The sequence below is a fragment of the Misgurnus anguillicaudatus genome, chromosome 22 (genome assembly GCF_027580225.2).
Source record: "Misgurnus anguillicaudatus chromosome 22, ASM2758022v2, whole genome shotgun sequence".
Taxonomy (NCBI): Eukaryota; Metazoa; Chordata; class Actinopteri; order Cypriniformes; family Cobitidae; genus Misgurnus; species Misgurnus anguillicaudatus.
The window spans coordinates 12,642,545-12,667,769 of NC_073358.2; the positions used below are offsets into that span (position 1 = coordinate 12,642,545).

Here is a 25,225-nt window from a genome sequence, read left to right on the forward strand (position 1 = left end):
TTAGTATATTAAGTACAAAATTAGTGTGCAAAAATAAGGCACTTTGGGTACACTGTGGAAGTGTACTAGGTGAACAAAAAGCCTGAGGTCATTGTTGCCATCTGTAATATTTAAAGAAAAACCAATGAAGTAAACACAGAAAGAAACAAACAAGAAAATTATGTTGGATCTTGGAGCATTTAAATATTTATTGGAAAATATATTCGCACCTTCAGGGGCTTGTTGATAAATTAAGATCAGCTATGGAACTTCAGTCACCTGCAAGTCTTGCACAAATTCTCATCACATAGATCGCCATGGTTTCCTGTAAAAACAGAGTTAGCTACGGTTATGAACCATTCAACTATGAAACCAAATGGTGTTAATTGTTTTTTTTAACTGCAACTTAACACATTGTTATGAATGAACGATTCATTGTTGCTTCACTTGGACAGGGAGTGATCATACAGATCTGCTAGCACCCTGTCATCACGGTCTGATGGGCCATTCATTACAATAACTGAAATAGTGAACAGATTTAGGTTAAAAAGTTCACCAAACTTCATAATACCCATAAAAAAAAACTTTTATATGGATTGCTTCTTAAATCTAGGTATGTGTAACATTTATGTAAAATGTTTAAATGTAAAACAGTGTGTAATGTGCAACATTGTAATTCTCCTATTTTTCCTAGTTCCTATTTTTGTCTGTACATACAGTGGAAAGACAAAGCTAACTTGACATGCAGCTTATAACTTCAGACTACAATAAATGAAATACGATTACCTTTATGTGAACATATAGAAATAATAATCAGTTTTTATATAAGCAAACTACACCACTTTGACATTAAGGGGGACATGTCCCAGTAATAATCAGTCACTTTGATATTTTTATATACGTATACCCCCCCACAAAATTTATTTAGTACCTAATTAGATTAAAATTTTTGTACTTTTACTTGAGTAAAAGTATGTTAATGTACTTAAATATTATATGCAAAACAAAAACTTGTATTTGGGTATTTCCCAGAATTCTGGCCTATTTATGTCCCCAGGGTGTAAATCTATTAAAAACTAATAAATCTAATAAATTTGAGCACTATTAATTAGTATAAACAAAAACAACCCTAGACTTTTTTTATGGCTGCTCTTATTAATAATTTTATCACATTTTATTGGTGTTTTGGTGTTGTCCTTCACCAGAGTTTTCACATGTCGTGCCATATCTCAAACCTTTTCACAAATTAATAAAAAAATATATGCATATGAATTAAATGTTACTTGAACTAATAAACTACATGCACAGATATATGCATTTTGTACTTTATTTTGCGTAATTTCTACCTGTCCCATGGTTTAGCTGTCATTACCAACACGCTCTGCATAAAGGAACTTTCCCACTGTTTTTTCATCAAAAGTTTATTTGGTAGCCACACGGATTTCAAGCTGCGAAACTGATGCCTTGATGTCCAGAAAAGTAAGTAAATCTACTCTTTATTCTTTGTGTTGGGCTGCTGGGCATGTACACTTATTATGCGTCATTACCATATGTGTTGTATTTCTGTATTTTTAAACATTTTTGAAATATTTTTATCACTTTAATAGTTAAAATGGTGTACATTACATGTTGAAAGCTAGCTACACTTGCTTAGTCATCATCTTAGCTAGTACGGCTAGTTTTTTGACAAAAATGTCATTACCAGCACAGTCATTACCAGCACAATACATAATTTTGCCAATAAATTATGTATAAATAACAAAAGCATCCCAAAATTATACATTTCTGCCAATGTATTAAAAAGTTTTGATATATGGCATTCACTTAAAATAAGATTAGATTCCAAGCCAGGGTAGATTGATGAATCAGAAATTAAGACTATGACTATAATTCATCTAGCAAGTAAAAATCTCATTAAGTTCAAGATAAATTAGATTACATGAGAAACCACAAGATGTTTTAAAAGCACTGATTTATCATTTAAGTTTTATTTTTACATATATTGGATGATGTGATGGTAAAGACATATTTACTTGACATAGTTAAGAAAATGTAAAAAAAATCATAAATTCCCTTATTTTATAGTCTCAACCAAGCTCATAATGTCACTCCTGACTTAAGGACTGATAATTTGATGTATACAAATTTCACACAGTACACTAATGCTGTCGCTCTGTCTTTTGCCACTCAGTGGGCGTAAGCGCAATCGCTTTCGCCGAAGGTGACGTCACTTGCATATCCTAAGCAACCAATAGGAACGCTGTTCTTGGAATAGCCTCCACTCATTCGTTTTGGGGTAGTGACGTAACAAGATTTCAATGAATCATTTCTGGCGTGGAACGGATTTTTTTGCTCAGCACTGTTTGCGGTTTACTTAGAAAAGCACGGGAGATTCTCCGTATTAACGCTATTAGTGTTTAAGATCGCGTTAATGGCATGCAAAAGAAATTGTACTTTGTACACTCCACTGGGTGAAGTCGACCAACAACCAACAGGAATTCCAGTTAGCAGCACAAACGACTTGATAAAGCACCTGATCGCAAGTCAGAATGCTTTAGCAGGACAGTTCACTTCTAAGCTGGATGCAATTTGCGCTTTTCAACAAGAGACACTGCAGCGTCTCGAGGCGCTTGAAAGAAAAGTGGCGCTGATTCAGAGGACAGAGGAAGAGTCCACATCCACAAACAGCCAAAAAAGACGCAAGAGGGCCCATAATGTGTCGATCGCTGTAAGTGCAATTTAATATAAAAAATAATGCGTATGATTTAGTGTGATGATCAGGTAAGAGAAATGCTAACAGATTTTGCCAAAAGTTACAAAACAACTAAAAACTTGTGTTACTTTTACGTTTCACACAGGAAGCAGTGCGAAGACTTCACAATTCAGAAAACAATCCTTACAAATATGATCCACAAACTGGGTAAGACAATACAAATCTTATGTAATTATTTTGTGCTATTGGTATAATAATTTGTGTAAATTGGTATAAAACTTGAATTTCTCTTACAGGGTAAATTCTCCTCACAATCAAGCTGTGACTACACGCCTTCTGCAGGATTTGTGCAGGGGTCATTTTGCAAATGCTGACCCAGAAATTATAAAAGGTAAAAATATCAATATTCATATACAGATTGCACGTTTAATGAAATGTCTTCTGTTATTAATAATATATTATGTTCTGCTCAGCATCTTGCAAGACATATTATGAGACGCAGAGAAGGAAATTTTCATTGGCCCAGCCTGATAAATCGGAGCTGCGGAACTCCATTAAAGCCATGGCAAAAAGCAAGCAAAAAAAAAGAAGAGTAAGTTAAATAATTTTTACTTTTTTGCTATTTGCTTTTCAATGGTTGATTTACTGTATGTTTTACAGTTGCTGGAGTCCAGGTCTAAGGTTCTGCAGACAGACCTGGAAAGAAAACTGTGGGAAACAGCAACCGCAGACATGATGTCTGATGAAGAGGATGGTGTTGTGGAGGGGAGGCCAGTGTGGGTTGTTAAGCCACCAGGGGAGAGAAACCCAGAACTGTCAGCTCTGTGCCAGGAGCTACAGAAAAGACTTGAAGCAGATCTACGCTACGCTGACACCCATCACCTCCGTGTTATGTCAGTTAAGAAAGAGGAGCGTTCGTTTACTGAACTGTAATTTCATGGGATGTTTTAGATTTTTTTTATACTTCTTATATTCTGGATATTTACATTTCAAATTTCATTCTTTTAATAAAAGATAAATTTATTCCCAATTATTGTTAACTATTTTCATGGAAGACCTGTAACATTGTGTATAAGCAAGAAAAATAAGCTATGGGGGAGGAATGCAAATATTACTTAGGTGTGAAAAGGTCTCCAGACAGAGAATTATCCACCATGGCAACAAATGGCCATAGCACAGAAGAACACCTCCCCCAAAAGGTACTATATTCAGACCTGTGCAGTTTACATTACCATCTAGCAAAATTCTGAAAACACAAGAAAGGTGGCATGCAGTGGCCAAATAGATCATTTCAAGATTTCAGGGTGTAGTTTAAGGGTAACCAATCCAATGAGCTATACATGAGAAAAGCTAATAGCACTGGGGTTTGATAAAGATTCTTTATAATAGCAACAAATGGTTATGGCAAGGAAGATTACGACAGCTGCATAAACCCAAAATTAGACATAATTGGATGTATTCAGATGTGTACAATTTAACATTCACAGACACTGCATAAAGTGACAAATCTGAAATAGTAAATTTTCTCATAACTTCAATTTTGTTTGATGTACAGTATAAGCGTAAAAATGAAGCCAAAACAGTATTTTTTCACAAACAACAGTGTACCTCATGTTGGTGGACAGGAAGCTACAAAGTAATGTTTCATATGTTAATGACAGGCAATTGAAAGAAAGGTCATGACCCTTGACTTCTAAACTGTGATCTGATTTGCATCAAGAGACACTGCAGTGCCTGGGGTCACTTGAAGGAAATGTGGAGATGATGCACAGTAATGTGATTGAAAGTGGTAATACCAACAGAAAAAAAGCTAAGAGTACATTTCTGAATATGTCAAATTCATTAGTGTAAACAGGAGTTTACTGGTCCAAAGACAGCTGTGTTCATACGGTGCAGACAAAAAGTCTGCTGCAAAGCTCGCACAAGTGCACGGAATATGCGCATGAAGGGCGCATATCGACCGAAAATGGAGGTGCCTATAAGAGCACCCTTTTAAAATTTAAAATGACAAATAGGACACCCTATTACAGTCATGTGAACTTAACGAACATGCAAATGTGGCAGCTGTTGTAAGTCCGTGAGATCGCACTATTTAAAACAGAGCCTATATTAATGGCACATGTGGCTCAGCTGAATGACGACATCAGTAGTTCTTAGCACCTAATTGGTTCTAGTTGCAGGTACGTGACTGCCTGATTAAAAGGTTTTCTTAAGTTATCACTCTTCCCCATTAATTGATAGGAAATGTGTTTGAAATGTCCTGAAGAAGATTGAAGGGGATTAGATCAAGGGGGCAAGAGTCGCTGGAGACTTCAGCTTCAGTAACTGCAGAGACGGGAGAGTATGTTTTTTTATGTGTATTGTCTGTCTCTCTTAGGGTTTGTGGTGGGTTTGGCTGCTGAAGTTTGAAGATTTCTCTGTTAAAAAAAATCTGCAAAGTCATCAGCTGTTAGAGAGGATGTGGGAAGAGGCAGACATGGAATGAGAAGGGAGTAAAAGACCTTGCGGGTGTCAGACACATACCTTTTTGGTAGAGTACAAGGTTTTGGCAGTGTGGAAACTGGCAGAAAATGAGGAGAGCAGTGACTAGGGTTGGGAACCATACGAAATATTCCAGTTCTAGGGCCGGATTCATAAAACCATTCTAAAGACAAAAAAATCAGAAGTGCGTAAGAATGTTCCTTAATGCAATTCTCCAACATTTTTGAAGAAGTTCTCAAATATTTACTTAAGAACATCTTGATTTTTTCTTTTTTGAGAATCTGAATTCTTCTTAAGTTTTTTCTTAAGGACATTATTTAGGAAAAAATTTATGTGTTTTTTTGAGAATACAAAATATTCTTAACCTTCTTCTTAAATTTGAATTCAAGTAAAAAAAAATTCTTAAGAATGTTTTGTGAATCCAGCCCCTGGTTTCAGATCTGCCTAATGATTCCGTTTCAGATTCCATTAAGGGGGATAGTTCACCCAAAAATGAAAATTCTGTTATCATTTTCTCACTCTCATGTTGTTACAAACCTGTATACATTTTATTTTTCTAATAAACACAAAGGAAGATATTTTGAGTAATGTTTGTAACCAAAGTGTTCATGAGCCTCATTCACTTCCATAGTATTATTTTTTCCTACAATGGAAGTGAATGGGGCTCATGATCGGTTTGACTACAAACATTCCTCAAAATATCTTCCCATCGCTGCACTGTTTATGTTTTTCATAGCAGTAGTTACATTTTGCTTCTCAATGTCACACAAAGCAGGAATAAGCTGATTGGCTAAAAAGCCACTTGAGGATTAAGACAAGTTATCTCATATATATATATATATATATATATATATATATATATCCTATTAAAGTTAAATACTATATATATACTATAGTATGCACATATCAGTATGCCAAATATGTCCAAAACCTCAGCAAGCAAAAAACTGAATATCCCAGGTGGTCTACTGCTTCCGCTGAGATTTCTCAGTATGCATCGAATGGACACTATTCTATCCCATGAGGCCAAAGGAGCTGCCAAATTCAAAAAGAATAGCACAAAACTGTGTGTCAGGTGCAAGTCATGGGTTTCAGGAAATGCATTCCCCATTGTTAATGAGGAGCTCAGATGCAAAAGCCGCTAAATTCTACCTCTTTCAAAAATAGCTGGGTTTCCACTAAAATGTGAAGCGAAAAAGAAAGACAAACAAATGCGAATTAGGCGTTTTCATGAAGTTGTTTGATTGAATTACTATAGTATTGGTAACCTAGTAAACAACAGTAAATTAACCAATATGGCACGCTTAGAAAATGGGACAAAACTGCATTTGGTTATGATTTGACAAGTTATACATTCACTAGCAGTGCAGCTAGTAATTGCCAAACTGAATGCTGTGCACAGAAAAAGAAATGCAGAAATTTGGATGCATTCACTAGCAGCAAGAACATTGCAATGACATCGAGCTCCGGAACGTCACGTGGGTTTAATGTTCGCTATGTACAGCTAGACGATCAGCCAAAAACCACATAAAGCGAGCGCAAAAACGTTTTTGCGAATTAAGGGAATTGGAAATTTGGCATTTTTATCACTCGTTTATGCAATACTTCAAAATGCGCATAAAATCAGTGTGATGGAAACCCTATTGACAGTATTATAAGTTCATTAAATACTTTTGCTTCAAATCCGCTAATCCCAGTCTCAGAACATAGAGAAATACTTTGTGTACGGCGTGCATACACCAAGGTGCAATAATTTTTTGCAAGGTTAAAGGAATTGTATAGAATATTTTAGAATATTGATGGAATTTTTGAGCCTTTTACCTTTATTCAAAAAGGACAGTGAGAAATGACTGGAGACTTTTTTTTTAGAAGTGGAGATTTTTGCATGTACTTAAAGGTTGCAAAGAATGCATTGAAACAATATGTTAAATTGTTCTTTGATGCTTACATAGAAGAGCATGTAACTTTATTAAGTGAAAAAAATATCCAGAACATTTTACATGTCCATTTGCAACCCTAGGATTTCTCCTTTGAATAAACGGGTCTATTTTTGCCCTATTTGAAAGGGTCATGAATAATAATGTTGAGCTCTGCTCTGAGGCCCATGCCAGTAGCTCACATTAGTAAACAGACCTTATATGTTTGAGCCTGTATCAGACGAAAATAAAAATTTTGAGAAACAACTAATTGTTTGGAGATAGTTAATGGAAGTTTCTGAGTGTTTTTTTGTATGGACCTGCAAAACGTAACTGTAAAGTCAATAGTAGAACTTCAGCCTAACTGCTAGCATATAGCATTAATTAGCATGTAGCACTAACTCAGCAGTCACAACTTTGTTTTTAGTATTTTAACAACTTCGTAATTAATTTAATATGTAATTTAATGTTGGGACGTACATGTGACGTCACCATCTGTGTTAAGATTGGCCTGTTTTCCAGCAGTCTTTTGCGTGGATAAGGTTTACATAAAAATGAGAAAACGCGTTTGAGGCTCACAATGTGTCATTACCATCTACAGAGCTCTTTTTATTCAGCTATGCCTAGGTAAATGCAGTTTTTATTCTATGGCACCTTAAAGAGGGTTTTGCAGCGAAAGACTGTTAAATACCAATGAAATGATTAAAGTGACATTTGTGGAAAAAAGTTTTACTGACTAATAACTTTTTCATTGCCATTAAAGTTAAAATTACTAAACCTAAACAAGAGCCTGTTAGAAATTCTCATTTACAGGAAAAAATCATTTAGTCTGTATTGTAACAGTATGCAATTTCAGACACAATGAATGTATTTGTTAAAGACGCAGTGCTTTAGTTTGGCGTGCAAACCCTTTAAAAGAAAAACTGGTGTTATTCAAATAATATTCACAAGGTAAGATGCTGCCATTAAAGGATCCAGGGATGAGAAGGGAGAGGAGGATGACACAGCAGAGGAAAGAGAGGTAGGAGAGAGAGATTAAATGAAATGCATCTGACAGAAGGGTGGGTGTAATGCAGGTTTGAAGATGTATATTACACATAAATGGGTGATGTGAAGCATCAAAAGTGAAAACAATAAAATGATAAGTGGCATGGTGTAGCTCAGATCAACCTGTTTGCCACATTTGTTACTGTAGCGGGGAGGCAAGCGAGGTGAAATGAAATGAGAGGTTGAAATTCGGCAACACATGAGCTTTTACTGCTAGATGCTGAAATCCCTGAAAATGAAGAGAGGGCTGCCATCCTCAGAAAGGAAGATAATAGCACATCCAGCTCCTCTTAGAAGTTACCCAGCTGACCTATTAATCTCTAAAATAAACAAGGTCATTATGGCAAACATGGATAAAGAAGAATACTAATTTGACACACTCTAAAAAAATAAAAACATTGGTTTGTTTTTTGGCCCCTGACTGAGCAAATATTGAACAGAACACTCTGTCAGGTTATTTTTTACCAAAATAACCGTGAATAAGATTTTAACAAAAATAATCGAGATTAGGAGTTTCACTAAAATAATTGGAATTATGATTTTTACAAACATAATTGGGATTATGAGGTTACCAAAATAATCGGGAATAAGATTTTTACCAAAATAATCGGGATTATGATTTTTACCAAAATAATCGGGATTATGATTTTTACCAAAATAATCGGGAATATGATTTTTACCTAAATAACCGTGATTAAGATTAAGATTTAGGCCTTAGTTTAATTAGGAAATATAACTAGTTTGAATAAACATGTCTTACTAAAAACATTACTTGTGTGCCTTTTGAGTCAAAACAAATGGTACTGATGTATTTTAAGATATGTCAGTGCAAGTTGTTTCAGTGAAAGTTGTTTCCCCTGTCCGGGAAACCGCCCCTATGATTTTTACCAAAATAATCGGAATTATGATTTTTTTTTACAAAATAATAGGGAATACCATTTTTACCAAAATAACCGTGAATAAGATTTTAACAAAAAAATAATCGGGATTATGATTATTACCTAAATAATCAGCATTATGAGGTTTACCAATATAATAATGGAAATATGAGTTTTACCAAAATAATTGGAATTATGATTTTTACAAAAAATAATCAGGATTATGATTTTTTACCAAAATAATCGGAATTATGATTTTTAACAAAATAATCGGGATTATGAGTTTTAACAAAATAATCGGAATTATGATTTTTTTTTACAAAATAATAGGGAATACGATTTTTACCAAAATAACCGTGAATAAGATTTTAACAAAAAAATAATTGAGATTAGGATTTTTACAAAAAATAATTGGAATTATGATTTTTACAAACATAATTGGGATTATGAGGTTACCAAAATAATCGGGAATAAGATTTTTACCAAAATAATCGGGATTATGATTTTTACCAAAATAATCGGGATTATGATTTTTACCAAAATAATCGGGATTATGATTTTTACCAAAATAATCGGAATTATGATTTTTTTTACAAAATAATAGGGAATACCATTTTTACCAAAATAACCGTGAATAAGATTTTAACAAAAAAATAATCGGGATTATGATTTTTACCAAAATAATCGGAATTATGATTTTTAACAAAATAATCGGAATTATGATTTTTTTTACAAAATAATAGGGAATACGATTTTTACCAAAATAATCGAGATTATGATTTTTACCAAAATAATTGAGATTAGGATTTTTACAAAAAATAATCGGGATTATGATTATTACCTAAATAATCAGGATTATGAGGTTTACCAATATAATAATGGAAGTATGAGTTTTACCAAAATATTCGAGATTATGATTTTTACCAAAATAATCGGGATTATGATTTTTACCAAAATAATTGGAATTATGATTTTTACCAAAATAATCGGGATTATGATTTTTACAAAAAATAATCGGGATTATGGGGGGTTCCCGGACAGGGATTATCTTAAACCAGGATTAGGCCTTAGTTTAATTAGGGAATATAAGTAGTTTGAATAAACATGTCTTACTAAAAACATTGTGTGCATTTTGAGTCAAAACAAAGAGTACTGATGTATTTTAAAATATGTCAGTGCAAGTTGCTTCCCCTGTCCGGGAAACCGCCCCTATGATTTTTACCAAAATAATCAGAATTATGATTTTTACCAAAATAATTGGGAATAAGATTTTTACCAAAATAACCGTGAAAAAGATTTTTACCAAAATAATCTGCTATCCTTAAATCCTTATATTTTACATTCCCTCAAAAATATAAGATCGGATTAGAGTACAAAGGTCGACAATTTATTATCTTGCACAGTGAACACAACAAGGCAATTTGTGTCTGTGATAATACAGTTCATATACATTTTGCTTGTCTCCAGTCACTTGTTAATAATTACTGAGTGGTCTTGGGTAGTCTATAGACACCAGTAGACACGATAAGCTGGTGGTCTCTGACTTTCTTCTGCAAGAAGGCCTGTAACTCATTCACGTCCATCTCAGTCACGCCAGGCCCGGCAGCCACAAACATTCTCAGCATTGAGTGTATCCTCTCCAGAGTCATGCTCTCCAGGTTAGTTAGCATGGCCTGAATGTAAGCCCAGAACAACTAGGAAAACAAAATAAAACAAAGCAATGGTGAGGGATGAATTGAGCAGTGTTGTTACACTACTGCGTTCACTTCATGCATTATAAAAAGCAAGTTTTATATTTATATAAATATCCACAAAGCGATCCGATTTTGTTGTGAATAAAGACTACGTGATATTATGTACATGCAAGTATATAAATCACCTGTAGTTTCTCCTCTCTTTGCTCAGACTGTGTTGTAGTATTGGAGTCTCCCTCTTCATCACTGTCTATGAGCATAACGCTTCTGTCAGTTCTCTCTCTGCAGGAGCTTGTCTCTTGTACGGTATAGCGCCCACCAGCCTCCTCGCGCAGAACGCCCTGCTGCTGCCAAAACGCCAGCTTCCTGCGCACAATCTCTTGCGGCATGCCGAGAACGCCACTCAGCTCTTCCAAGGTCCATGTGCCTAACAAGGAGAAGTAAATATTAAGGCACACAAAACCATACAATACACAACACTGCAACTTCAGTCCCATAAGAAATGTTTCTGAAACACCAGATCAGACAAACATTAGAATCCACACCTTTGTCCTGGAAGTGTAGAATGATGGCAGCATGGACAGGAGACACTGTAAGGTTTGGAATGGTTCTGTCCTCGAGCTCCACGTCCAACGTAACAGAGCCCAGATGAGGCTTCCATCTCAGAGTCCTCATAGCCTACACAAAGAGGAGAAAAATATTTTCGAAAAATGCGTCCGGCCAAAGAGGAGGGCTGGCTGCGATAGTTGCTAGGGTACTGCTAGGTGATGCTAGGGCGTTTGCTGAAATGGTTGCTTATTGGCCAACTACTGAGTCTGCATAATGTTCTGGTGCCAAGATATGATGACCAGGGTTCTAAATTAACACCCGCCAACCTGCCAAATGCGGGTTAAAATTCATTTTGGCGGGTATTAATAAAAACTTACTAGCCACTTTGGCCGGTGATGCATGAGGCATTGCAAGCATGATACATAAAGCTCCGTTCTCGGTCATTTATCCCTCTGGCAGTACTTCCTACATTTTCCATAAACACTGTGCCGTAATGCTACGTGATAATGTTTCATACGCCCATTGGCTGTGCGCAGTTTGCAGCGAAACCAGCGCGAGAAACTATGGAAACGAACGGAGTGCGTCCACCAGAAAACAAACGGAAGAAGGAGAATGAACGGGCAGAGCCGGGAGGATAGACCACAGACATATATATACGTAGAGTAGACACCTCGTAGACTGAGCTGCCTATTGGAGCTGACGTATTGCGCGGCCGCCATCTTGGATGGGTCTCCAGTGCGCCTTGCATTCATTTCTAATGAGGAATAATCATAACTCCTCTAATTTTTACCGGATTTTCACACGGTTTGAGTTGTTATAAGCGGCAGAGATTTAGTTATGATACAGGACACTGTCACACATTGAAAAAAACTGCTTTCATGCTAAAATACTTTGTATTATGCTCTTTAAGTATGGCATATTGACAGAGGCAGACACTACTTAAGTATTTTACTTTCTAAATAAAAGTAAATTTTCAAGTATCTGTATTTTATCAGTGTTTTTCTTTAGAAAACTTAGATTCCAAAGCATATTATCATAATTTTTACTCGACTAGATTTCATAATTTCAAGTTTTTGGTTTATATTTAAGTACATTAAACATCTACTTTTTTTACTTTTACTTAAAAAGTACTTTAGTACACAATTTTTATGTAATTTTTACGTAATTAGGTATTTTATGTAATTAGGTATTAAGTTAATTTTAATATGAATGAATTGAGAATGAATTGGCTGTGAGAATTTTCATTCCAAATAGCGGCCGCGCTACTGAAGCGCCATCTAGTGGCTGTTGCTAAAAACGAATCAGAGTTTCCCCTCTTGTTCTTCTATACTCTTTGCAGAGCTTCGATGACTCTGTCACAACAAAACCCTCCCGTTTTATAGCAACTTCCCATTGCCTCCTCATGCCTGTATCACTGGGAAACCTTCAAATGTGAAGAAAAACCAGCGAGAGATCATGAGAGAGAGTACCAGTTCCTGCTGAACATTGACATAATATTATAAATAATAACGTAAAATAACCAAAATGATTGTTCAATCTTACTTGTGAAATGTAATCCCATGTGATCTGAAATCAATATTGCGCCGGTTATTGCAACCGTAAGCTGCACAAAATACGGCCATAGTATGGCTTTCTTTCCGTTAACTCCCATTGACTCTGGTGCTAGCGTGCAGTGAGGAGACCCATAACCAGCTTAAATGGGCAAATTCGATGGCGTCTGGCACTTTGGAGAGGTGTTCTCTTCAAGAATGAATCCAGGTTTTCACAGTACAGGGCAGATGGCAGACAGTATGTATGGCGTCGTGTGGGTAAGCAGTTTGCTGATGTCACTGTTGTGGATCGAGTGACCCACGGTTGCGGTAGGGTTATGGCATGGGCAGGCATATGTTATGGAAAGAACGCAGGTGCATTTTATTGATTACATTTTGAATGCACAGAGATACCGTGACAAGATCCTGAGGCCCACTGTTGTACCATTCATCATTCACTCATCATTCAACATTCCACAGGCCACAAAAAACAACCTGATCAACTTTATGGGAAGGAGATGTGTTGCTCTCCGTGAGGCAAATGGTTTCGGACACCCAGGACCAACTTCACATTAAAGAGTGGCCTTTTATGGTGGCCAGCCAAAGGCACACCTGTGCAATAACCATGCTGTGTAATCCGCATCCTGATATGCCACACTTGTGAGGCGGATGGATTATGTCAGCAAAGGAGAAGTGCTCACTAAGACAGATTAAGTCAGATTTGTGAACAATTTTTGAGAGAAATAAGCCTTTTCTGCAGACAGAAAAAGATTTTTAAGGTTTATAATTTTGTTCAGTGTAGATTACAGGGTTCCCACACCTTAGCTAACTTCAAATTCAAGGACCTTTCAAGGACTTTCCAGGTTCAATAACCGCAAATTCAAGGACTACATGTAGTAACACATTTCAAGTGAGAGCAAGGTTACATCGTGTTACCTTTTAAGATACATTGTTAAAGTTCCCTTTCGAGGGAACTCACGCTGTGTCACTGCGGTGACACTTTGGGGACGCCTCCAGGGGTAAGTGCGTCTGAATGTGTATATTAAATTCAACCAATTGTGAGGCTTAACGACAAAGACAGGGTGAAGCCGGAGCCAGGGAGTATATCGCTATCTGAAATATTGCCAAAGACGGCGTTACAGGGACGCAGGAAGTATGGTAAGGGAGGCGCAGGGTCTCGTTCCCTTCTCAGGGAACAAGAGTTACATACATAACCCGAGACATTTTCATGTGTGAAACACAACTATGCAAAAAAGCATTTTGGTATGAATCAACATTTGCATACAGAAGATATTAGCATTTAAAGCAGTTTAGCATGTGTGCTTAAAAGTTTAGAATTTTTATTATATTATCCTACACTACACAGGGAATAATATGGATTTTTCCCCAAAAAACTCCTTGCAAAAAATAGATTCAAGCACGTTCAATAACCTGTATCTATGAATGTATATTTTCAAAAACTTCCCAGGGCCTTGAATTTTTCCCCCCAGATTCACAAACTTTCAAGGATTTCAAGGACCCGTGGGAGCCCTAAGCAGTGTTGGGAAAGTTCACTTTCTACATGAACTAGTTCAGTTTACAGTTCACAAATTTTAAAATGAACTAGTTCAGTTCATAGTTCATATTTCAAAATTTTGAACTAGTTCACAGTTCCAAAAATGAACTAATTTATAGTTATTTTTTCCCATATTATTAAAAAAATGATTGCCATTATAGCCCATATAACCACAGACAACAATTATTTTATCAGTTTTAACACTGAAGCTAAATGCGTCAGATTTCATCTTCATATCCAACTTTAAATCCTTATCCAGCCAGGTTTTACATTAGCATTGACTGTCTTTAAAGTTTTGTATTTGCTTGCACATACCTTGAAAGGCTAGCCGGTGCTTCAAGGGGGTTTTCCGGGCGAAAAGCGCTGCGAGGCATCGCGTAGGACAACCGCACGTGCACGTTAAATAGCGTGAGCTTAGTCAAAGTCTATTTCAAGATCCAGAATATGCGTTAGCAGCCTAACTTATGTTAATCGTTAACCGTTTTAGGACAAATATAATGCTATTTAATGTTAAAATATGTGAGTGCCGCGGCAGGGATTTGGATTTCAGCAGCGTCGTGTTGTATTGATGATGACGCATGCAGCCTGGTGGCGGTGTTGCCAGATTGGGTGTTTTTTCCGCTTCACATTAAGGCCTGTTTACAATGTGTTTTAACCGGGTTTTCACCTGGAAGACTCTATAGAAATCTGGCACCCTATTGAACTGAGAGCGCGTGCCGTTCACAATAAGTTCATCAGGCAGTAATACAGTACGTTCAGTTCACGTTCGCTCAAAATATGAACGCGTTCATGAACTTTCGTTCAATGAACTCGTTCAGGCACAACACTGGCCCTAAGATTACCTTGAGTTTTTCAAAGCGGTGTGTATAGTCCTCCATAGCTTTGGAGACAACTGCAGGCAACTCCATCTTTTCCTCCTTTAGCTGTGGCCAGAACTCAGAAGAGAGGATCATTGCAGATAATGGCAACGTAGGCTGCTCCTCTGCGGGGAGACGGCTCTCCTCCTCACGGATATTACCGTTGATCCGCCGAGAGTCTGCTACATCCTGCAGAGAGATCCAGTCGATATCAATAGAGCATATAATGGAATTAAAATGTATTTGAGGTTGCTTGGCATGTTAATATGTGGACCAGAGCTGTGCAGAAAAAGCCTACCTTAAGCATCACCTCACAATAATGCATGTGAGATTCACCAAACCTCAGTTTTAGCAGCTCAACGTTACGGATCTCCCTAAAAAACAAAAAACACAGATGAAATATTCCAAGTGTGGGTACTAAACAGAAAATAAGTACCTTCCGGTTTCATTTGTTTTGTACATGTAAGAATATCAGGTTACCTGGCTGTGTTGTAGTTGAGCTGATGCAGAAGTCGGTCTGCCAGAACTGTCTTATATTCGTTAATAAAAATCTCTTTACTACCATAAATACTGACCAGCAGACTGATGATATCAGAAGAGCGGCGTTTAGAGCCAGTTTTATCTACAGAGAGGTAAATAATGTGGACAACCTGTTAGAACTCACATGCATGACAAAATGAACAGTCCCTGACAAAAGTTTTGTCGCTTGTGTACGAACTGACCTGAAGTGCCGCTGAAATATATTTCTAATCAAGATTTTTTTTTCAAAAAGTGGCTGATTTTAATCCCAACAGCTTTTGTAATAATGTTGGAAAAATGTTGATTGCACTTTTATTTACAGTATGTACAATTACAGTGTATTTACAGTGTAATTACCCAACAAAATACTGGTAAATCCATGTACTTAATGTGGGTTAGGATCATTGCCGGTACCTATTAATTACACAGTTACACAATAAAGACTGTACATATTATCTACATATGAAAATGGACTTTAAAATAAAGTGCTACCAAAATGTTTTAAAAGAACAAAGACAAAGTCCTAAAGACAAAGGATTTTGCTTTGTACAGTAAATGATCCATAGGTTTTTTTTTATTTACTTGCCAAATCCAAAGTTTAAAGAAATTTTAAGGTTATTATTTAAAACCTTATTATTATTAAAACCTAACCTGTTATTGGTTACCACAAACCTGTGAGTGCATCAGTAGGATCTGGAGTCCAATCTTCTGGATCACTCGCTTCATCTTCACTGTCCTGCGTCTCCAAAGTAACAGGGTCAGCACGGGAAAGCTCATTGGCCAGATCGCTGCATCCCTCTGCATCACCCGTCAGACTGCCGACTATCTGACGCACAGTGTCCTCACGCGTTCTTAATTACAGCATTACAACAAAAATGAATCATACCAGTGATGAAATATACAGACAAATTCTACACCAGCACCATGTTGCTCCAGCTGGGCGTACACTTGGTCGTAAGTCTAAATTGTACGTAAAAAGCGCCCCACATTTTTATACCTGTTGCAACTAAGCGTAGTGCACTTCTGAGACTTACGTCTGGACAATAGATGTAAAGTATAAAGTCTTGACTTGTTTCTATGGCAAAAATTAATTTTGATTGATTAAAACAAACCATGCAAAACCCCAAAACACATGATAGAGTGAGAGTTAGTTCAATCAACTTCCTACTGGTAACCGAGAGTCAATGTGCACACACAGGGGATAAATAAAGACTTTTTTTATTTTAAACATACCTGGGTATGTTACATAACCAGCTTTCTGGAATACCCCCCGGTCGTAGTTTCAGATAGGCATAAATATTTTTCACAAAGCCGGAGGGCTTACACCCACATTTTTTACGTCCAGCTGGTGCAACCAGTCCCAGACGTCTAGTTAATCTCTAGACATTTTTAATCTCAGCAGGGAGCAAACAAACCTGAGATACTTGCGAATGGGTTGGCAGGCCACTTGCAAGATGACCATGGAGGGGTCAAGCTCTCTTAGAGCTTTGATGGCTGAGATGTAAACAGTGATGATGTCAGATGTATGGACTCCTGGAAGATAGAAAGACCAAGAACCAAGGGACAAAGATTTGGCTGGTTAGCATGGTAAAGCTAACCTTGCTAAGACCCAAAGGGCCGTTCCTCGATTGACAGTTACTCAAAATTAGATGTGTATATTCTGAAAAAATACGTATATACAATATGCTAAATATAAATCAATTTCATTATGCTATAGCAGATGCTTGCATGAGACTTCCGGAGGACTGCAATTTACATAACAGATCAAAATACTGGGTGTTCTTGGAATATTGTGAAGAGAAAAAAGTAAAAAAAACGTACCTGGATGTAGCAGTCGAGTCTCAAAGGCTGCTTTGAGGGAGGAAAGGAGCTGCTGCCTCTGATTGGTTCGTTCCAGACAAAATTTAAGATCCTCAATGGCAGGGATAGACTCTGGAAAATCTGCAATGACCCAGCAGCAGAAATATTTTTATGAAAGTACCTAGCTAAGTATACTTGCTGTATTGTGCATAAATTGAGTCTCACCTCGTATGATGCTAAACAGCTCCTCTATCCTCATGTTTACGTAAATTCGGCAGAAAAACTGTTGCATGTGACAGTGCCAGCGGTGGAGAAGAGCGTTGGCTGGCTGACCCGTCTTTTCATCAGTGGGTGTGGCATTGTTGCCCACCTCCTCCACTTTACTGGGAAACACCCTGCTTAGCCAACCCAGAACTCGCCCCAGCCACTGTGTACAAAGTATGCATTTTGTAAGTGCTTTCGATAAGCATCAATTGCAAAGATTTAAGCTCACTAAGTAGACAAATGTAGCAAAGATGTTTAGTCACTGCAATTTAAAATGTGTCAGACTGCAATTTAGGGTTGCATGATTAATCAAAAATCTAATCAGGATTACAATTACGGGTGAAACAATTAAATACTCGCCAAAAACCTCAATTACAGCTTTCCATTTTTGCTCATTTCTGTGCGTTTCTGCAGTATATTTGGGCACTAAATGCAGTGGTGAATCAGAGATTTTAAACTTTATAAGTTGGTGTGTCCTTTATCCATTCGTTTTGGATTTTTAACTAACAACTCCCATATCAGCAGCCTAAAACTATGGCTACATAACAACAACATACTTGACCTAAAAATTGGCATTTGTATTACTAAGAAATAACCAATAGTGTGCAATATAACTAGAAATATGTATAAAGTTTTGCCATAAATTCTTATTTAACATTGACTTTAGATTGCTGGGAAAATAAATAAAAGGTTTGTACATCGTTGAAGTCTGAAAGAAAAGAGCTCTCATATTCGCCCCTGCAGCGCTCCTCCATCCTCTGCTCTATCCGTTTATGCAGAATGCTGGTTACAGCCTCCGAGCTCACACGCTCCAGCAGCTGCAGTCGGGAGCTAAAACAAAAATTAAAGTTTGTTTTGAAATATTGTATTGAATATTTTTACAAATTACTTAACTCTGAATTCATGTGCCCTTATAATCTTTAAAGGGGCAATAAGTAGGATTTACCCCCATATATTGGTGGAATTGTATTTTGCATTCAAACGAATTGTGCTCTCTAGCGCCTCGCCTTTCCAAATGCGTGTTGCAACTTCGGTAGCCGTTATGTACTCACTGATCTACTTGTCCGTTGCAGCTGGTTCACATGTTCTGAATGAAAACACGTTGTGGAAACACGTTGGTAGGCTACCGCTTTTTGTCCCTCTCTGCTATAAAACACTTACAGTCCCTTTAAAGGTCCCGTTTTTCCTGATTCCATTTTTCAAATTTTAATTAGTCTGTAATGTTGCTGTTAGTGCAAAAGTAATACCTGCAAAATTAAAAAGCTCAAACTTTAATGCCAAGCGATAAATTTTCTTTAATAGAATTTCCCTTTCAAAGCCTACAGCGAACGTCCGGTTTGGACTACAGCCCTCTACTTCCCGGTGAATGACATCAATATTAGAGTTTTCAACTAAACCCCACCCACAGGAATACGTCATTCGCCAGTTAAGCTCAAACGGCTCTGGCTAAGCTAAGCTGCTGTCGAATCATCACAACACACTAAACAAGCTACACAATCAGAACTCATTACATATTTCTGAAGGAGGGACTTCATAGATCAAGGAAGACATCAGCTTGTTTTCAGGACAGTGAAAACAGCGCTATAGAGATAAGTAAATTGTGTGAAAAATACTTTTTTACCAGTTTTACAGAGTGCTGGATGAATACTGTAGTGTTTGTTATTGTTTCTTATACATCAATTCACTTTTCCACTTTCAATAGAGGCTGGCAGGGTAAGTGCTACAAGTACCATTTTTTGCATCTAGCACTGTGCAGATTGAACAGCCTATGACATCAAAAATATTGCGAGAACTATATGAAAGTCAATTAATTTTTAGGGTGATTATAAATATAATATTAAAAAAAAACTAAAAATTATATATATTATATTATTTTTATTGACTAATCAGCTTTAGAATCACCAGTAGGGTGCTGTATTTCCACTCACAGTATGTGGCTGAGTTCTCGAAGCTTCTGCAGGGCTTCCTGACACCAACACAGATGAGGGAGGGAATCACAGCCTGGGCACAACCCACCTAAATCAGGTTCACCCGTGCCCTCTTCAGCCTCCACAGCTTCCCCCGTCTGACTCATGTGCACAGAGAATGTGCGCCTGTAAAACTCCAACACACGTTCCTGCAGCACAGGAGGAGGAGAGAACAGAAGGATGGCGCGAATGACAGAGAACGCTCTCTCGGTCAGACCCCGGGCCCCTGGACCACACAGACCCCCATGGCCCTCATCCTGCCATGAGCCCAATCTCTCCAGACCACCTTGCAAAAGGGAAAAAGGGGAGAGAATGAATAACACAATAGAGCACAAAATTAATAAATGGTTTAGAAATTAATTGTATTCTTTGCATGAAGAAGTATTTTTAGGTTTGCATTGTGACAAATAAGCCCCCTCATTTTAAAATGAAACATGATAAGTTTCAAAGTCTAAATAAAAAGCTTTCACACAAAGCAGGGTGTGCCTTACCAAGGAAAAGATTCAGCTGTTGTAGAAGTTTTTTGAAGGCCTCCAGTAAAGCTGTCACCCTGTCTCTCTCCTCTAATTCGCTGTCTGGCTGCTTGAGTGCAGTCCAGAACTCTGGAGCAACAGCTGTGGTCAGACGCACTTGCAGGGTCTCCAGCAGCCAACCCTCCACATACTGACTCAGTCCATGCTCACACAGCAGGGCCAAAGCACCAGAAAGTACATCGTCGCTTGAGGCATCCAGTGGCACAGGAGACAGCTAATAAGTACATATCATTTTGGGGTTAGCTCATTACATTAGGTTAAAGAACAAAAAATAGAGCATTATTCAAATTTACTGTACAGTTAAATGATTTTTAAAACAAGGTAACCGGTTTGCGGCTGGTTGGAGGTGGTTTACCTGCTGCTTTACCAACATTATGGAGCAGCTCATCTTAGTTAACGAGCTGTGTTCACATCAGGACCATGTAAAACCACGTCTTCAGACATTGGTTATATGGTGGTATAATATCATTTGGTAATAATATGATGTTTTGGCAGTCTTACTGCATTATTACCATGGTATTTCATGGTACGCTAAATCGCTTCAAACAATACCTGGATTTGTTATAGGTGTTCGTGCAGTTATTATCAGAAGTTGACTTCAGTTATTCTGGGGGCTTTCATTACTCATTTTCACCTACATCTGTTGAACTTTTGAAAGACACTGTTATAACACTTACTAGTACAGATGTAACTGTGTCCCAAGCTTCTGTCAGTCCCTGCGACATTGACATCGACTGCACCTCATTCATTCCAGCAGCTCAGGTTGTAAACAATAACCTTGAATATTGAAATAGAAATTTTGAATTAGTATACTTGCATATTTATCATACCCTGCAAGTGTTTAGTCCAAACATAACATTACTGCAACCATTTGAAACATTTATTGCGCATGAGAAAAGATAGCGCTCTTCTTCAAACGACAGTCGCGCCTAAATGACGTAATTGATACCGGATGTTGATTTTGTATGTCAAAGATAGCAGTGTTGGCAAAATATTTTATACATAAATAAAGTTTATTTTAATTCTCTCATTTGTTTATTTTTCAGAAACATATAAAAACATTTCTCAAAAGCCTATATTAATTAGGGTGGTCCAAATTCCAGGGAACTTTTTGTTCTTCTGATAACATACGACTTATTGTAGAATATATTTTTCCATCATCTCATTATAGTTATTATAGTAAGTTGTTTTTAAATAATTATTTATCTATTTATTTATTTGTTTATTTATTATGTATTTATTGTTCGTTTTATTTTATTAATTAATTATAATTAAATCGGATTTGGTTCACATATCTTAAGCCTTTTATGGCATGTTGTGTAGTAATTTATAAAAATATTTTCAATAAAAGAGGCCGTGCATCATTTAATAATTTGATAGTAATCACACTTTCAGTTTCAAAATGTTGGCAAAACACCTTATTCATTAATTATTTTTATTTGAAAATGTTATCTTTTTCAGATTGTATCTTTATTGTACAGTAGAACGTTCAAAATATAAATGTTACATTTTAAATGCAAATAAAAGTCTACTAACGGAAACTGTCGTGGAGACGCGTCTTGGGTGTTCCCATGGAAACAGGAGGGAGACTTGAGTTAGCTGCTTCTGGAATGTTTTCTAAGTAAAGATACTCCCCTGTAGGATCGACGTATTTAACGTCTGCCAAATTGTGTTTTAACTCTAGTAAACGTTTGGCTTTGAAGGTACAAGAAGCCACCGGTCTTTACTGCTAAGCTGTATTAAACACTTTGTAGCTGGTGAAAGAGTTACTACAGTGGCCTCGCCTATGAGCTAGCGAGCTAGCCTGCTAATCAGAATGACCCAGCAAGGAGCTGCGCTGCAAACTTACAACAATGAACTTGTCAAGTGTAAGTAGCTATCGAAGCGTGTTTATCATTGTGCTGTAAGGAGCATTGCTTTTCCTTTTGAAATAGTCTTTTAATGAAGAAGGAACTTTAAGAGCACTGCTAGCTAGTCTCAGCTGTAGTACAACAGGTAGTTTGCAATCACAAGGCTGGAAAGTGGGATAAAGTTAACTTAGTCTCCATTGATGCTTTTTATTATGGCTCAAAAATGTGCTTGCTTCTGTAATGTCATTGCATTAATTGAGAAATTACTTTATTATGGATCTGTAAACAAAATATGCTGGACATTCTTTTTCTGAACTAACTAATGGTTTCTTACCCATTTTGGCAGTTACATTTATCCAACTGCTCTCAATCAGTATGACATTCAGTAGTAGTTCTTCAATTTAATTTACTATAAATAATTCAATTTTATTTAATAATTTAACTGTTTTTAACTTTTATAAACTTGATTTGATATTTTGTGGTGAAATACAAAGACATTTACAAACTATTTTGTTATCTTTCTACCCAGACAGCCGCAAAATAATTTCATATAATTTCAGAAGATGTGAATAGTTTGTTGCAATTTTTCAGTGTCACTGTTTGTTATTAATATTTCACAAAAAGTTGCATTTTTATGGGTTATTAGAACATATTTACCTTTCAGATTATTTTCTACGTTTAAGGCAGAAAGGTTTGGTTTTATGCAGTCATCCCATATTAAATCAATCACTATCTCAGCTTTGTTCATAAAGGTTTTTTTATTTGTTGGTGACTTAAAACTTTCACATACATTTTAATCTAGCAATGTATTTAATGCCTTTAAAATATTATTTCCAGGCTATGATACACTTCTAGTATGTGATATTTCAACAAAGCTGGTCAAATGCAGCCTTATATGATTTTAGTATTTGGGTTGCAAATATTACACAAACTATGAACATAAACAGAAATTAAGTGCAGCACCACTTGACCCATGCATCTTCTTACAATGATTTAAGCCCAAATATTTGTGTCTTACCATCAAGATGTTATAGCACCACAATTGCATGATTCAGCAAGATAAACTGCTGAATAAGCCCTCATCTGCTATACTTAAAAACACTCCCACTCAACTATCACAACATAAATGTAAAGACCCGTATAGAAAAAAACACTACAGAGATATTTTATAAACATGCCTAGTCTTTTAATTTCGAAGAAGTGAAACAGAAATAAATACTCCCCTTTATATTTTTTAGGTATAGAGGAACTGGGTTCTAAACGAGAAGAGCTGAACAGGTTGATCCAGCAGGAAGAGGCAGAGAAGGCTCGACTGCAGCACGACATCCGCGTGCTGACGGAGAAACTGAGTCGCGTGAACGAGAGCCTGGCACGCCGTCTCAGTGCTCGCGCTGACTTTGACCGCACCATCGCAGAGACGGAGGCTGCGTACATGAAGGTAATGAATCTAAAAAGAGTCCCTTGAACTCAGATGCAAAACCCTTTAAGTGTGTCTGGCATGTTCTTTTTGTAAATGTTTATGAGTTTAGGTTCAGGTATTGGCATTCAAACGTTTGTAGTCAGCAATTCAAACGCCATATTTTCACAAATGTCATTTCAACTTCAAAAAATCTCCAATTACTCTTCACTGTCCTTTCTGACTAAAGGTAAAAGGCAAAAAAAATCTGTCAATATTCTAATATATTTGTAAACCTCCCTTAACCGGATAAAAAACTTGCTCTTTGAAATATGAGCTTTTCATATGGGCAAAACTACTCAGAAGTTATAGACAAAAATTTTTAGGGTGGCAAAATTATTTTCTAGTAAAAAATAGCTAAACAGTGTTATGAATAACGATGCCACGTTGTTAACAGAGATTTTTACGTCAGACTAATCCAACTAAATGAAACAATGCCAGTACAACTGAGCCAACAAGACAATAGACTAATATGCTGAGGTTGGTAACGCAATGTACAGTGCATTCAAGGTTTGCAAGTTCAGTATTTTACACTTAAAGCCCTGTTTTCAGATTGTTTATGATGAAATAGAACGGTTTTGACTGAAATTTCGACATATGCGGCTGCCCCGAGAATTTTCGGGTGTTTGTGTTTCACCTCCCACCTCTACAATGGGTTTATAGGTGCACTGGAACAATCCTTCCTAAAATGCATTAAACTTTCGTTTACAAAGACGTGAAACTCACAGAGTGGTCAGGGGTGTTCACTGGTATGCTCACACAAAAATTATATGTCGAAATTTCAGTCAAAACCGTTCTATTTCACCATAAACAATCTGAAAACAGGGCTTTAAGTGTAAAATACCGAACTTGTCCTTTAAGCATCTAAGTGTGTTTATCAAGGCATGTGTGTTCAGTGAGAATTTAACCAATGACCTATGCTCTGCTAACAAAAGTCAAACTACGCAAGTCATCTTCGGTGTACACTACAGTGCATAAGTTTCCATGCACTTTTTAATACGTTGTATTAATAAATTAATAGTGTTCCTTTTTGTATTTCTTTCAGATTCTTGAAAGCTCTCAGACACTTTTAAGCGTTCTGAAGAAGGAGACAGGAAATCTGACTAAAGCCACTGAACCCAGAATTGGGAAAGATCATTGAATATGGCTAAATGTCCTTCCATTCTTTAGCATTTCTTTATCATCCTTTTTTATTCCTATCAGGACCCCCTGTATGTGAAGTGTATATATTTGTCATAATGTTTTGATATGGATTTAGTGTTTTAATATATGATGTTTATTTCAGTGTAATGTTTTAATAAAGATAAATGTATTATAGTGAATTTGTCTTATTTAGGGTTCCCACAGGTCCTTCCAATTCTTGAAAGTTTATGATTCTGGGTGGAAAATGTTAAGGCCCTTGTAAGTTTTTGAAAGTGCTTTAATATATTTGGTTTTCTGGGAAAAATTCCATATTATTCCTTTCGGTCCACTAATTTGTTATTTTGCCAACAGTCCGTGGTTTATGCATACTAGCTTGGCTGATGTACGCAGAGCTGGGTAGTAACGGATTACATATTTATTCTGGATTACGTAATCAGATTCCAAAAATCAAGTACTTGTAATCAGAGTAAACTGCATTTTCAAATACTCGTAATC

At 36.7% G+C, this 25,225-nt stretch overlaps 3 protein-coding genes across 4 annotated transcripts; 2 read left to right on the plus strand and 1 right to left on the minus strand.

Annotated features, from left to right (window-relative positions):
* Positions 1-2,278: 2,278 nt before the first annotated feature.
* LOC129441178 (uncharacterized protein C14orf93) lies at positions 2,279-3,722 on the plus strand. Its single transcript, XM_055201008.2, has 5 exons — positions 2,279-2,707; positions 2,838-2,899; positions 2,989-3,083; positions 3,166-3,284; positions 3,353-3,722. Exons 1-5 carry the CDS (start codon positions 2,411-2,413, stop codon positions 3,623-3,625), a joined length of 846 nt encoding a protein of 281 aa, XP_055056983.2. The 5' UTR covers positions 2,279-2,410; the 3' UTR covers positions 3,626-3,722.
* Positions 3,723-10,379: 6,657 nt separating this feature from the next.
* On the minus strand, positions 10,380-21,242 carry anapc2 (anaphase promoting complex subunit 2). Its single transcript, XM_055200997.2, has 15 exons — positions 21,150-21,242; positions 20,959-21,058; positions 20,240-20,495; positions 19,710-20,034; positions 18,480-18,612; positions 17,743-17,944; positions 17,539-17,658; positions 17,133-17,250; positions 16,390-16,568; positions 15,679-15,820; positions 15,497-15,572; positions 15,184-15,387; positions 11,254-11,386; positions 10,894-11,135; positions 10,380-10,708 (listed from the first exon to the last, which is right to left on the minus strand). Exons 2-15 carry the CDS (start codon positions 21,028-21,030, stop codon positions 10,496-10,498), a joined length of 2,415 nt encoding a protein of 804 aa, XP_055056972.2. The 5' UTR covers positions 21,031-21,058; positions 21,150-21,242; the 3' UTR covers positions 10,380-10,495.
* Positions 21,243-21,804: 562 nt separating this feature from the next.
* On the plus strand, positions 21,805-24,904 carry ssna1 (Sjogren syndrome nuclear autoantigen 1). 2 transcript variants are annotated; one of them, XM_055201014.2, is made up of 4 exons: positions 21,805-21,902; positions 21,985-22,149; positions 23,370-23,569; positions 24,633-24,904. In XM_055201014.2, the coding sequence occupies exons 2-4, from the start codon at positions 22,098-22,100 to the stop codon at positions 24,726-24,728; spliced, it is 348 nt and encodes a 115-aa protein (XP_055056989.1). In that variant the 5' UTR covers positions 21,805-21,902; positions 21,985-22,097; the 3' UTR covers positions 24,729-24,904. The 2 variants fall into 2 exon arrangements, with proteins under 2 accessions (XP_055056989.1, XP_055056988.1); XM_055201013.2 differs by having other exon boundaries at positions 21,834-22,149.
* Positions 24,905-25,225: the final 321 nt, after the last annotated feature.